This window comes from Diceros bicornis, chromosome 22 (genome assembly GCF_020826845.1).
Source record: "Diceros bicornis minor isolate mBicDic1 chromosome 22, mDicBic1.mat.cur, whole genome shotgun sequence".
Taxonomy (NCBI): domain Eukaryota; kingdom Metazoa; phylum Chordata; class Mammalia; order Perissodactyla; family Rhinocerotidae; genus Diceros; species Diceros bicornis.
In genome coordinates, this window is record NC_080761.1 from 3,823,555 (window position 1) to 3,839,259 (window position 15,705).

The 15,705-nt window shown below is 37.8% G+C and overlaps 1 protein-coding gene across 12 annotated transcripts in view; it reads left to right on the plus strand.

The window, feature by feature from the left end:
• Positions 1 to 15,705, plus strand: part of CDC14B (cell division cycle 14B) — a 119,044-nt gene that overhangs the window by 71,566 nt on the left and 31,773 nt on the right. For all 12 annotated transcript variants that reach the window (XM_058565437.1, XM_058565439.1, XM_058565432.1 and 9 more), the window contains exons 5-6: positions 7,505 to 7,581; positions 13,338 to 13,404. In XM_058565437.1, coding sequence (XP_058421420.1) covers positions 7,505 to 7,581; positions 13,338 to 13,404 — 144 coding nt within the window. The remainder of the gene's footprint in view (positions 1 to 7,504; positions 7,582 to 13,337; positions 13,405 to 15,705) is intronic.

Consider the following 15,705-nt stretch of genomic DNA (forward strand, 5'->3'; position numbering starts at 1 on the left):
TGCATCATTGCTAGATGGGATTAAAAAATGAATGTAATCATTCCTGCAGCTGCATTTACATATCCTGGTAAAATATCTTTTTTAGTTACTACACCCATTAAAATCAAGAATTGAAATAGCTGAACTGACAACTAGGCTTTTAAATCAAGATTTTTTAAAAATGAAGCATATTAATCACATTGTTAAATTTATTAATATTTTAGTGATCAGGGTTTTTTAGCACAATTACAATATATAATAATCCATTTAGAAGTAATTGTCACTTTATCTTTTTCTTACTTTTTAATTTTTTATGTGTAAACTTTATAATGGAGGTGGTGTGTTATTACACTAGTAGGTGCAAGCGTTAATTTCTAGTTGCAGAACAGTTATTTGGAAGAGGCCATTGTGTAGTGGATGAAGTTTAGGTTTAGGTTCAGACTGAGCTGGCTTTTAATTTCCATTTAGGTTGAGTATGTGATACAAATTAAGCATTCACTAAATGTCTTTCTCTCTCTTTTTCCTGGTTCTTTCTTCCATTATTATACCTTAAATCTGCTTTTTATATTAAAAAACAAGAAAGCTACCATTCTATCTTACTGGTTTTCGACTTTGGTTATACCTTACTGCCCTAGCATTTGTATTTTCTTGCAGATATACAGTACTCAGCTCATCCAGAGGTTAAATGTACCTTTAAAGGCTAGCCTGGGAAATTAACCGTTGTTTCTAACATTTTCTGTGGTTAAAGCATTCTGAGTGTAAAATAAATGATGCAGGCAAACTGTTGGTACATAGCTTTCAAATTTGCATTCCTCTAACGTTTAATAGATTACTTTGGTACGGTTAAGTGTGGATCTGTTCAAAATTTATCACTGTTATTTTTTATTTTTAAGCAATTTTTCTAGCCTTTAGAATGGCTTACCTTGTGAACATTTATATTGAAAATTATAATACTAATTAAATTCTAGGGATATATTAATTCAGTGGTCTCTGAGTAGAATTCCTAAATTGAGTTGAATTTGAGATTGCTTCAACAGTTATGATAAGAGCTCAGGGACTTAATCTGTTATTTAATGCTGATCTTTTGAACCTGTGGTACACTTTTTTAAATGCTTTAATTATTTGGACCCAGAGAATGCTGGGTTAAGCTGGCTGCAGGGTGAAGAGATCAGATGAGAATTTAAGACAAGGGGAGCAGAGGGGAGAGGATCTGGAAGCAGTGGTAAGATTCCAGTTCAGCAAACAGCAGTCTAGATGGGCAACAGAGACCAGAGGACAAAACCAAGTGGGACGGCCAGAGGCTTTGTCAACACTCATCCCTGGGCAGACACCATTCTTGGGCTTCTGTGAAGGGCAGGGCAAACAGCAACCAGGCAGCTGGAAATAGCAACCAGGCACCAGGTGGCAGGAGGTGCACTGGTGCTGCAGAAAGGGGACGGTACAGGCTGCCAGTGGGACATTGGCCCCTGCCCTGGGAAAAGACCCTGAAGTGGAGGCAGCTGGCTACAGTCCTCTCATTGTCCCGACTTTACCTCCCTTTTCACCCCAGTGATCTGACTGATATTTCAGCTGCCTGTGGTACTTGCTGGTTGGTATTAACTTTGGGAAAAAGTAAAGAGAAATGGCCCTCTAACCATTTATGATCTTTGCAGATCTGTTAAGCTCTCTGGAATTTGGGATCCCATCCTTGTTTCAGTATTTGTTTTAGATAGCATGGTTTCTTATCTATAAATGAGGCCTGAGCAGTAGGCCCTCTTCCATCAATAATAAGCAGTGTGATTTTGGATGAGCAGTGAACACCACAGATTGGAAAGTTGTAGCCGGCCAGCTTTATGTAACTCACAAAGTATTTATAAATGGTTGGTTGGTTGGTTGTTTTTGCCAGTGTTTAAAAATTAGGAGATTTCATTAAAAAAAATCAAAGATTTTTGCTTTGTCTTAAAAAAATGTTTCTCCCCTCACATAGCATGTATCCGTGTGCACGTGTACGCAGGGCCAGTTCGCTCACCTCTGTCCGCTGTCTGCCGTGGTGAATAGGAGTTCGCTGCTCTGGACGTCCACTTACCCTTTATCCAAATTGGGAATCCTTATACCAACCTCTACTGTATATGTAAATGAAAGTAATTTGAAAAGTTAAAACCACTGAAATACAAGGCCGTCTGATATTTTAAAAAGTGATTTAGGATATTTTTTTCTACTACTACTTGTGCTGGAGCTATGAAAGTGATTTTATCTTATTTACTTACTTTATCATATAAAATTGTTTATTAAATATAGTCTTTTTCCTGCTCACTTTTTTTATTCAGCAGTTATATTTTTAAGCCTATTTCCAGCTTGTATTGATTCATGAACATTCAGTGTTGGTCTGGAGGGAGTGATTTTTTTAAAAAAGATCTATCAACTTCTTGGCGTAAGAAAGACTGTGTCATCTGGCTGATGTGAAAATAGTTAAATACTGGAAACGTTGTGACATTTCTGCATGAAGAATATTTGAAAATAGTTTACTTGTTTATCAGGCTGCCACATTTGTTGTGGAATTGAAATACTGTTATTCTTAACTCTCAGATATGATGATTTGTGTAATATTTTGGTTTTTTAAACTGTACCAAAGGCTCCCTGAGTACACAGATTAAGCTTCACAGTGTTCTGTATAAGAATAGAAATAAGAAGCATGTGTCTAAATAAGTGGGTTTTATTATTTGAGACGTGGATTGTCAGGATTAAAGCCGTAAATGATCAAGTTGTTATCTTTTTGTTTCAGTCCACTAATTCATCCATTACTAATTGAGCCCCTCCTAGGTTTTGAAACATAGATCGGCAATCCAAGGTCAAAGTTTTCGTAGGGGCTGGGGCAGGCAGATGGTAATTGAAAAAAAGGGGGTAGTAGAAGTCCTAGAAATGGCTACTGTATTGTTCAGCAAAGAACCTTATACTGTGACATTGAAAAGCACTACTGACTTCTCAAGTATTTTCAACCTCAGTATTTCATTCTTCCTGTGAGATTTGCTGTTTGCTCCTTCAGAGAGATTACTTACCCTAGAGACAGATGATGATAAGCTCTCTTTACTAATATTTCCTAAGCCATGGGGCTTCCTTCCTTTACATCTCTGCACTTGTCACGTGGTTTTTTATTTATTCACTTTTGACAAACTTCTGAAGTGATCATTTCCTTACTCACTGTTTATTGTGCTACTGTATTGTCTATTGCTGCCTTACAAATTACCCCAACGCTTAGTGACTTAAAACAACAATTGACGTTCTCTCAAACAGTTTCTTTGGGGAAGGTATCGGGAGTGGCCAACTGGGTGGTCTGCTTCTGGATCCGTCTGGGCTGCAGTCATCTGAAGGCTTTTACTGGGCCTGAAGGGACTGCCGCTAAGATGGCCCATTCATATGCCTGGCGAATTAGTTCTGGTAGTTGGCAAGAGGCCTCAGTTCCTTGACACATGGGCCACCCGAGTGCCCTCACAAAATGACAGCTTGATTTACCTAGAGCGAGGAGTCAAGAGAAAGCAAGGCGGAAGCCACACATCTTTTATGAGCTAGCCTCAGAAGTCACACACTGCCATTACTGCAATATCCTGTTGTTACACAGGGGTGCCCTATTCATCATGGGAGGGGACCACATGAGGGTGGAAATACCAGGAGATGAGCATTATTGGGGCTGTCTTGGAAGCAGGCTACCACAGCTGTTTAATTTCTCTCTTGTTCATCCTTTGTTGTTTCCGTGTTTTGGACAGCAGTGTGGAATTAGAGTGGCCATTCCATATACATAGCTTCTCACGAAAGAATTTGAGAAGCACCTAGCTTCCAAATTGTCAGGAATATAGTGATGGATTATAAAATTGCATTGATTTAGAGTTTACTAATTTAGAATTTGTGTTAGTTAGGAGCCATTTACAGGATTCTTCTTAAGTAACAAATTTAGAATAATTTCATTTGGGAAGGCCTTTTGACTGGGGAAGATGAGTGGATGTAAAATTGAAAATTATAGATTGTTAGCAAATATCTCTTTGATAGTTATGTGTCTTAGTGCTTTTGGGCTGCTATAACAAAATACCAGAGACTGGGAGGCTTATACACAAGGGAAATTTATTTCTCACAGTTCTGGAGGCTGGGAGTCCTAGATCAGGGTGGCGGCACAGTCTGGTAAGGGCTCTCACAGGGTGGAAGGGGCCAGGGATCTCTCTCGAGCCTCTTTTATATGACACTAATACCATTCATGAGGGCTCCACCCTTATGGCTAATCACCTCCCAGAGACCCCATCTACTAAGGCGATCACCATTTGTGGTTTAGTATTTCAACATGAGTTTTGGGTAGGACATAAACATTCAGACCATAGCATTATGTAAATAGACTTATTCTGAATCTGTAAATTTCCTTCAACTTATCTCATTGTACCTAATAGTATCTATTTATGTACAAGCATTCCCCAACTGGATTTAAAAATTACATTTTTTAAAATTTCATCACTAGGAATTTAGGTTTTGTTCCTCCATAGGAAAAAATGTTACATTCTTCTTGTGTTCTTTGAATTGAACTCCTGTTCCAAGGCTAACCCGCAATTATTTCATGTGTTAGAGACTATTTTTGTCTTGCAAGTTAGAAGGCAATAATACTATTGCAATTTTAGTAATTAAAGAAATCAGAGGACCAGCCCCGTGGCTTAGCGGTTAAGTGCGTGTGCTCAGCTGCTGGCGGCCCAGGTTCGGATCCCGGGCGCGCACTGACGCACCGCTTCTCTGGCCATGCTGAGGCCGTGTCCCACGTACAGCAATTAGAAGGATGTGCAGCTATGACATACAACTATCTGCTGGGGCTTTGGGGGAAAAAATAAATAAAATTATGAAAAAAAAAAGAAATCAGAGAACTGTGATCTTGAGTAGGAGGAATAATCTTTAATCTGGTGCTTAAGGAAAATTTATGTAATTTAAGAGAAAGTCTTAGGAAAAATTTAGGGAGAATCTGAAAGCGGTCTCTGGGTTTCATTTAATTAATTAATTTAAATTATGTACATATACACATACATACATACAAAATATACGCAAATGACTCAAACTCTGTTTTCATTGTCATTGGCCTCAAGGGGTTTTTTGATTTGATTTTGGGTTTTTTTTTGGTTTTAGGGATATTTTTGGGGGAAGGAGGAGCTAAAATAGAATGGAGAAAAGAAAAGACTTGACTGATGTTATCTAGTAAGTCTTAGAAGAGAAAGCATGTTGGAGACTGGAAGAGAATGAAGAAGTTTGGGGAAAAAAGGGCTGGATTTTAAAAATTTTCAAATTTCTCATAAAAGAATTATTATGCTGTTTTTCCAAATAAATAGTAATAAAATAGAAAGTCAATTGATAGGTTAATGCTTAATGGATGTGAGTGTAGAGTAAGTAATGTACAGACAAATATATGTTGAGTGAGACTATGGATGATCTTTTTTGGTTAATTCATGACAAATTACAGTCTTCTGTGAGTCAGTAATATTGTACTTGAAAATTTGATCCTAGGTAACAAAGCATTCCTTTAATCTTGGAATTGATTGCTCTTTATTTTACCTTTTGTGGGTTCATATGCTGGTGTAGATAAATAAATGTTAGAAGATTCTATGTAGTTAATTACAGTTTCGTATTCTTTTTAGAGTAAATGGGGTGAAATCATATTGAGAAACAGGCTAGACATTGGGGAAAATTTTCATAACTTTCCATTTATGAGTCTTGAAACAGAAAATTGGTAAAATGCCCTCTGGAAGCTGAGTCATCTGTTATGACTAGTTTTAGGATATGCCCTTCTCTAAGTTTCAGAGATCCTTGCTGGATCTTTCATTTTTATAATTTCTCTTAATTCAACGATATTTTAATATTTATACCAATTTTTAATCAATTATTTAAAATTTTCCTAACTATTATAAGTGGATTTTTGTTGTTAGTGCTGTCGAATTGAATCTGACTACTAGCAACCCCGTGTACAGCAGAGTGGAACCCTGTTCGGTCTTTGCGCCATCCTCTCACCTTCCCTGTATCGGACAATGCTCCGCTGCTATTCATAGAGTTTTCATGGCCAGTTTTTTCAGAAGTGGGTGGCTAGAGCCTTCTTTCCAGTCTGTCTTAATCTGTAAGCTCCACTGAAGCCTGTCCACCATTGGTGACCCTGCTGGTATTTGAAATACTGGTGGCAGAGCTTTCAGCATCACAGCAACATGCAGCCACCACAGTATCAGAACTGACAGACGGGTGGTGTGATTCTCTGACTGAGAAACGCACTTGGATTGTGGCGGTAGGAATGCTAAATCTTAACCACTAGACCACCAGGGCTGGTGTAAGACTTAGAGTCAGTGAATTAACATTGAATCAGAGCCCATATATAATGTGTGAACCAGGAGTTACCTCACTTCAGAATGCTCACAATTTGGTTGGGGAAACAACTCATATATATAATATTAAGTAATGGAGACAAAAAGTTTGTAACTAACTCTTTTTTAGTGATTTCTTTTTACTAGTCAAAATTTAAAGTGTATTATCCTAAAGTAAGCTTTAGAATTGAATCTAATTTGGGTAATAATATATTTGCCAAATCTGATGCTTTTAGCCTCCCTCCGATCCCTGCATGTATGAGTTGAAAATGCCCTGCCCTGCAGAAAGGTTCTGAGTTGGAAGAAGACTTGTGTCTTCAGATAGAATGAGGTCAGAAAGTCCCTGGGGATTAAGATTACTTATTTAGAGGGATGCCAGTGAAATTCTCACACTCCAGGTTTCTAGAGCAAACAAGTTACTTGTGAGAAGGAGACTAGCAGAACTCTTCTGCAACAGTAGAAATGAGATGACAGTGGAACAACATCTCTAAACCGTTGAGAGGAAAGGACTGCAGGTGAAAAATCCTATAATAGACAATAGATGTCAGGGCAGAAAACAGACTTTTGGAAATGCAAGGAATACCAGCTGTGGACCTGAAATGCTGAAGAATCTATTTGAAGTATTCTGCCAGATGAAAATTGAAGCACAACATAGTTCTGAAGATAAAAGAAGCAAATGAGGATAGGAAATAAATGCAGTTTTATGGGAAACCTGTACAGTATTATAAGTAGTTAAATCTAAACGGATAGAGTTAATCAAAATCTTTGTTCTGCTTTTATGTCCCTCTCCACCTCATCCCAATGCATCCCCCAACCCCATCCCCCACACCCTTCTTTACTGTCATTTCAGTGGATTTTCAGGAAGGAGATGAGGTTAAAGCATGTGCTCCGTCTAACAACCTGGTTTAGACAATCTGTCTTTAAAATGCTATACTTCTTACCACAAAACTGTTGTTGTGAAAAGTTGTTAATCAGCACTTTTATTGCAAGCAGCAGAAACCAGCTACGGCTGATAAACAAAAAGGAATTCAGTGATAGGATACTGGTGACTCGTAGCATCCTTGGGAACGCTGGAGAACCAGGCTCAGTTGATTGGCTAGAAATTGTATAAAACTTAGCAATGACAGCACTATATCTTCATTTAGGAGTAAATTGCCTTTTTCTTCTCTTTTCAAATGTAGGTTATATATTTGGGGAGAACTCCAGAAGAAGCATATAGAATATTAATGTTTGGAGATACATCTTATATTCCTTTCAGGTAAATATAAGAATGATATGGTAGATTCATTTAATCAGGCCCTTGCTGGAAATATCTTGATGTAGTTGTTTCTGAAAAAAGAAGACCTGGTAAATAGTCATCTTAGGGTGGGTTCAAGTAAGATCATAGATCTAGGTTACTCAACAGTGACATTATTGACATCTTGTTGTAGAGTGCTGTGTACTGTAGGATGCTTAGCAGCATCCCTGGCTCTGCCCACTAGATGCCAATAACACCTCCAGCCCCACAAAATTAATTGTGAAAACCAAAAATGTCTCCAGACATTACCAGATGTCCCCGATGGTGGTGGTGGTGGTGGTGGTAGGCAATTGCTCCTGCCTGAGAACCAGTGCTGTGTCATCAGATGAGAATCCTGGAGTTCTGGGACTCAAAACTACCCCTGAGGAGTTAAGAAATAAGTTTTCCCAATAATCAGGAGTTGCTTTCTGGGGCAAAAATGAACCCCTTTTTCCTAGGGACACTGCCAGCAGAGAGAGAGTCGATGAGGTTGCTAATGTAGCACCACTCCTTGAAAAACCAAACGGCTGTGTTGTAGAGGTGGTAGATAAGTAATGTCTTTCCTAAATGGATAACATCTCATCCTCATTTTACCAGGTGATTGTGTTGAAGATATTTTGAAAAAACTTGTGGGGTTTTTTTCTTTAAATCATATTAAGTTCTAAAAGTTTCTCTACTTGTTTATCAAAATGCTCGACTTAGCTATATACATACTTGTATAGTGCTTAATGTGTAATAAATGTGTGAAATAATTTTACTCATTGCATACTATATTGGTGATTTCACATATTGCATTATTCTTCCACTCACAAATTAGGTAATAGTTTTAGGATTTTTGCATATACCTTGAATGCCTGATTTTGAAAGTTGTGAATCTGACTTCATTGTGGACAAGCTCGGGATGGGTCTCCCTAATCTTAGGCAGAATCTCTTTCTTAAAAAACTGCGTCAGACCATCCATGGACTTACTCCGTGAAATAGAGATTTGTTAGGATAGTCTGCAGTGTTCAGTCATAAAGACTGTATGTTTAGGGAGTTAGCAAATTAGAACAATTGCTTTGAACCCAGTTGCTTTGAACCCAGTATCACCCTCTTTCTTCTAAGCTCGTGGATCATCTTAAGTATTCTGTTTATTTAAGGTGGGTAGGAAGGGATGAAGGTTATTTTCTAAACTGTAGTGTTCTCCATTTTCTTTCTCAACCTGTAATATAATAGCAACCGTATACTTTAGAAGAAATGCTTGTTTTGTGGTCCCTGAGTTACAGGCATATTAATATGCAGTGATAATTTTGTTCCACAGAACTCTTCTTTATATTGGTAATCCTTTATAATAGTGCCGTTCTTAAAGTTTATAACACAAGATCCTAAAATAGGAATAAGCTCACTCATTTCACATAATCCAAGTAAGGATGCATGGAACACTGTTGATGTAAAAGAAGTTTTGTGTTAATTTGGCACTGAGAAGTGAAGTTAGTTACTCTGGTCCCAGGAGCAAAAGTCAGTAATTCTTTAAAAAGCAGGACTTGGCTAGAAGCAGTTCAGGTTTTTGAAATTTGAATCTCTTCAGTTGTAGTTGCCAGCTACTTGGTTTACCTAAAGCACTGTTTCTCCACGTGTGGCCTGTGAACTCGAGCTGCTCTAAGTCCAGGAATGGAGAGTAAGATTTTAGAAACTTTTATAGTAATTTATAAGAGTATTTTTATGTCTGTGGAATCAAATAATAGAAGAATTTGAGCTTGTGTTTTATGTTTTTTTCCTTCCATTTTCTAGTAATTCATCTTTATTTACAAATATAAGATTATTGCATTACTTTGGGTATGTAATGGTACAATATTATTGTATTTTATAAAAGTATCAGCCTATGACAGATTTAAAAATCTGGTGCTTCACCACATTTTACTATAGAAATGTATACCACATTTACATTTTCTGTAGAACTTACTAATTAGAAAGTAGGGCAATCAGAATTAATAAAGCCTGGTAATGTTTTGAAAGAAATTACATTGTAGTGTTTTATCTTTGCTACTTCAAGTGCATAGAATAAATACAACTGCTAACAAAGTATTGTTAACAAGGGATTGTGCAAGAGTAGCATTCATTTGCAGTTAATAACCTCTTTTATGCCCCATAGCAATATTTAATTAGATTTAATTCAAATTAGATATAATTCTTCAACCACTAAGTTTAAATATGTATATATACATATGTATATGATTTATTAATGAACTATGTTAGATATTTCTCTGCCTGTCTAAATGAAAAAATCGTATAAAATATAGTTCAACATTTTCTTGATACCTTAGGATCATTGTTATGAGGAACATATACTTCTATTCTTTGGTATAACCTATAATACTCCTTTGCTTCTTAGTTGATTTTTCCTCTCTGCTCTCTCTTTTCTTGAAAGATAGTATTGCATAGCTGTTAATAGCTTGGCTGTTGATGTCAGGCAGATGGGAGTTTGACTCTCAGCTCTGCCACTAGTATCTCCATGGTTCTTTATAAATGTGAGTCTTGGTCTCCTAGTCTGTAAGTGGGAACAATAATAGTCTCTCCCTAATGGGATTGTGAGAATTAAGTAACATCCTGCATAGAAAATAGTGCCTGGTTCTTAGCTAACATTTGTTGAACATTCAAAAATTTTTTTCTTTTTTCAATTGATGTATAACTTACATATAATTAAAAAACCCACTAATCTTATGTGTTATATAGCACAGGAAACTTTAACATGTGTATATGTTAACTACCATCCAGTTCAAGATAGAGAACATTGCCAACACCCCTGAAGATTCCCTTCAGCCCGTTTTCAGTTAGTAACCACTGCTATGACTTCCACCACCGCCAATTAGTTTCTCTTACCTCTGAACTTCATGTACACGGAATCATACAGCATGATTTTTGGAGAGCTGGGATCCAGCTTTTTAAATACGTACTGTCTGTAAGATTTATCCATGTGGGGGCAGGTATCAGTAGTTCATCCTATTTTTATTGCTTATGTAGCATTCCATTTTGTGAATATACCACATTTTATTTGCCTGTTGTCGTTTTGATGGGTACTTGGGTTATTTGCTGTTTTTGACTATTAAAAATACAAGCTGCTGTGAAAGCTGTTATTTTTTGAACTAGTATTTGACCTTGTTTTGCACTTTCTAAACAACACTCCTTCATTGATTCTCATCTGCTTTTCCAAGTTTGTTAAATGATCTTAGTGACAAGGTTTCCCCGCCTCAACACACGCACACAAAGGCTTACATCCAGATTTGTAGGTGCTCTTCTGCCGTTTTAAAGAAACCTGGTTGCTTGGGTGGGGAGAAGTAGGTGTTGGGTGTGTTTAAAGTTGGAGGTGTTAATGAAATAAACGTTGAGTGAATAAAGAACGATTCTCCTTCTATTCGATAGTGCAGTGTATGAGGCAGAACTTTAGCTGCGCCCAGATCAAATCTTGTTGAATCATCATTTTCTAGAGCAGGGCTTCACCCACAGTAGATTCTCAAAAAATGTGCATTGAATAAATGCATCAATTTGTCCCAAAGATGGCATCAACATGCCTTGAACTTGATTGGAAAAGAATTATCAGTAGGTTAAGAAGATGATAAAAGTAGCCAGCTGAGGAGACATGGTTAAAAACATTGGGATGCAGTTTGAGAGTTCACACTATTTCCACTGGTAATTTTGATTTTGGTTTAGCCTAAACTACTTAATTTTCCTACCTTAGCTTCTCTATCTAAAAACATTCCTCATTCCATGAAAAACAAGTATTTAAGTTGATTCTATAGGTCAGTGGTTCTTAAACTTGAGTTTAACATTTATCACGATCACTTGGAGGACCTATTAGAAAAAAGATTACCTGGCACCACCCCTAGAACTTCTGACTCAGTAGGTCTGGGGTGGAGCCTGAGAACTGACATTTCTAATGAGTTCAGGTGATACTAATACTGCTTGCCCAGGGACCACACTCTGAGAACTACTGCTACAGGTCATTTTGGTTTTCTTCTTCCTGAATATTGCCAGTAAGCTCTTAGTAAAATCATTTTCTAGGTTGGATAGAGAGAGACCTTTTCTAGCTTTTGGAAGAGCAAGTTTTAAATTCAGAAGCTTACAGAACAAAACTGGCTTGTTTTAAGACCTTATGTCCATTGAGGGTATTATGCTAAGCGAAATAAGTCAGAGGGAGAAGGTCAAATACCGTATGATCTCACTCATAAGTGGAAGATAAAAACAACAACAAACAAACGTATAGAGACAGAGATTGGATTGGTGGTTACCAGAGGGGAGGAGGGGAAGGAGGAGGGCAAAAGGGATGATTAGGCACATGTGTGTGGTGATGGATTGTAATTACTATTTGGGTGGTGAACATGATGTAATCAGTGCAGAAATAGAAGTATAAGGATGTATGCCTGAAATTTATACAATGTTACAAACCAATGTTACTGCAATAAATAAATTAAAATGGGGATTATAGGAAAAAAAAAAAAAAAAAGACCTTATGTCCAGTCCTCATGAAGGCCAACATAAAACATACCTCAGTAATTCTAACCAATTCAGACAGTAACGTCTAAAACAGCTTTAGCTAAAAAGGATGCCCTTTTCCTCGTTGTTAGTTTAATGGTGCTATAATAATCTAAAATCTTAAGCTTCGTGCAAGAATTAAAATTTTTAAATGTGCAGTTTAATTTTTCAGGTAAGTAATATTAGTGTGAAAACCCAGCCAAGGCAGGCAATTAACAATGGCTCCAGGAGCGACCTGGTCCACTGAGGACCAGCTAAGTGCCATGCAGATAGGCACATGTGTTTGGCGTGCCTAGAATGATCACAGTTAAATTAATTTTTATCTTGCCTAATTCCAAAAGTTTTTCACTTTGGCTCAAGGTAGCCAAAAAGGAGAAGTGGGTGGGAGTGGAGGAGTGCCTTATATTTCTGGACAAAATCTTAACTATACTAAGAGATTTGTGGTAAGATTACTGATAGATGTTGATGCAGTGTTGGGCAGAGTTGTCTGTAAACTGGTTGAAGCACTTCCTCAAGAGTAGAGTGACTCCACTGAAGGCAGTTGACTCCTTGGTTCCTGTGGTTTTTATTGGCACTATTGTCCTTCAAGAATCAGGAGGAAATTATCCCATTAAATTGTTAAAAATTGTGCAAGCATAATGAAAGGAGCAAAATGCCTTTTAGCTTGCACCTAGTATTTCAGATATTACCTTGATTTCCCAATATTTTTTTCCTACTTGCATGGAGATAATACTACATACTTATACACACACACACACACACACACACACTTATACACACACACACACACACGTATATACAGAATCAAAAAACAGTCTTCCCTGTTAACAGTTTGATATAGTATTTTCCAGTTTGAAGAAGAAATTCAAACGCCTTGCCCTTTGTGGGGGAGGGGTACATATTATTGATTAGTTGAACTCAAGAAGGAACTTTTGAAGCTCAGCAATCAAAGGCAAAAATGATCTAGAGAGATCATTTGAAATTTAGGAAGTGGTCATTATTGATCCCTGTCTATAAAACAGGATCTGCTGGAGCAGGTAGAAACTGCAGTGACATTTATAATGCTGACTTATCCTTTTTTAAAAACCAAAATGCAAGAATTTTTTTTTTTGAGTCTGGTCCTGAGTCCATGTTTGATTTTAAATTCTAGTCAGTTTTGTCTTGAGGTAAGTCTACTGCAGAAAATTAAATTAACCGAGCTGTGTATTTCACTACTTTTGGAATTTCAGAGATGCTGCCTATGGGAGTTGCAGTTTCTACATTACGCTTCTCGACTGTTTTTATGCAGTAAAGAAGGTAAGTGACTCGTGGGGTGCGCCCAGTGTTATGTTGGGGAACTAAAGTACAGTCCAAGGAAGATGAGGCCTTTTCCCCAAAGATCTTCCAAGATGTGTATGATGTCAGAGGTGTCCCATTTCCTCTTTAACATTAGAATGACACCAAACCAGAAAACAGTTTATTCTGAATCGGAGTGCTTCGCTGTAGGGGTTGGGGGAAAAGTCACTTGAACAACAGGGGACAGTAAGAGACAGTTACGTAATTAGGTTCTAAATCCAGAATTGGTTTTGAGTGTGTTGTGATTTCAAAGAAAAACAAAAAGTAAATAGATTACTGGTTTCCAAGTTCTCTTTGATTTATGTATTTTATGGGTCTGATTCCCCTTAATCCTATTTACAGAGGACATTTCTATAACAGTAACTGTCCAACACTTCGTTTTTGTATCTTCAAGCATTCAATTTCTAGTGCAGCGTAAGAATTTGGATAGCCCATTAGTTTGTTACTAGGTTTTATGTAAAGCTAAATAGGTCACTACTGCTTTGTCAAAGCTATTTTAAAATCCCTCCTGTGTTTTATAACCAGGGCTGCTTGCAGTCTTTGACTCCAGGAGACGCCCTTCATGTCACGTCCTAGCTGAACAGGGTCCCCTGGCGTTAGGTGGTGCAGCAGACCCTGCTATAACACTCAGTCCTTCACGTTTATGTCTTGAATGTCAAGGTAGCACAAGAAACTAGAACTGTAAATGAGTAGCCCATGGGTCAGATAAGCTTTCAACAACATCTCAAGTTTTATGTGACTTGTATTTTCAGAGGCAAAAGGAACCCAGGTTTACTTTCTTGTATAATAAAACATAGCAGCTTTCTGAGAATTTTGACAGAAGTTTTATGGATTAAAATGAGAGGACTAATTAGTATACAAATTCGGAGATTAATTAGTATACCCTTTTTTCGTGTATCAGGCAACGATGTATGGAACTTAATGTTTTGCGGTTGAGTCCAGTGTCTCTGTGTTGTGTGGAGCCACTTGAGGTGATGGCCACAGGCTCGGGCAGCCCAGCAGGCCTCAGTTTAGGTGGGTGATGGGCAGAGGAGGCCATCGGGAGGCAGACAGCCGTGTAAATGACCCCTTCCAGTTGCAATTACAGCCCCTTCCAGATGGACCCCAGGGAACGGCCAGTGTAGGCAGCATACTTATCCTGATCCTGGGGCTCCTTTCTCTCTACTCCCACCACCTTTATTTATTTTATTTATTTTTGTGTGTGTGTGTGAGGAAGATCAGCCCTGAGCTAACATCCATGCCAATCCTCCTTTTTTTTTTTTTCTGCTGAGGAAGACTAGCCCTGAGCTAACATCTATTGCCAATCTTCCTCCTTTTTTTTTTTTTTTTCCCCTTTTTCTCCCCAAAGCCCCAGTAGATAGCTGTATGTCATAGGTGCACATCCTTCTAGTTGTTGTATGTGGGACGCGGCCTCAGCGTGGCCTGACAAGCGGTGCATCGGCGCGCGCCCGAGATCCGAACCCCGGGCCGCCAGTAGCGGAGCGCGTGCACTTAACCGCTAAGCCACAGGGCCAGCCCCCACCACCTTTAAAAAAGAAGAAAAACTTTGAGGGCCTTGGAAAGGATGTACTATAACATTCTATAGCAGTTTCGCTAGTTATTTCTTGGCTTAGTTTTTTATCAGATACTATATCCACAGTCTAATTAGCTGAAACTGTAGGTCAAAGATGGCTTTTTCCATGCTATATTTAATTTTATTTGAGTCGATAGCTTCTGATTTTCAATTTAAACATTTTTTATTTGTGACTGACTTTGAATATTATTATATATATGAAACATTTATAAATAATTGTTTTAATTTTAGTGAGACTTGTAATGGGATCTTGTGAAATTCAAAGGAGAATAGAAATTGCCTGTAAACTACGTTTTGTTGTATCATTCTGTTAGGAACATCTCTAGTCCAAATATCAAGACATATATTGAGTATTTTGAATTCAAAGAAATAAAATTCATCGTAGACTTGGTCTTGGAATTAGAACTTAACTGTATTTTATAAAGTGAGGGCTTTTTGTTTGGTACTGTAGCCTTCTTATTTTTCATTCGTATTTCAGAGTTTAAATTTTGAAAACTGGATTTACAGAGTCACCCGTTTTGAACTAAAAATACCTTGTTGATCAAGAATTCTTGCTTACATACACTCTGGCTCAGTGACCAGTGAGCAGGGGGAACACTTCTTAGCTGCCTCCAGCTTGCCCTTTTCTCAGAGAATAGATACTCTTTCACTTAGCGTGCTCTGCCCACTGCGACTCAGGGTGAGGCTAC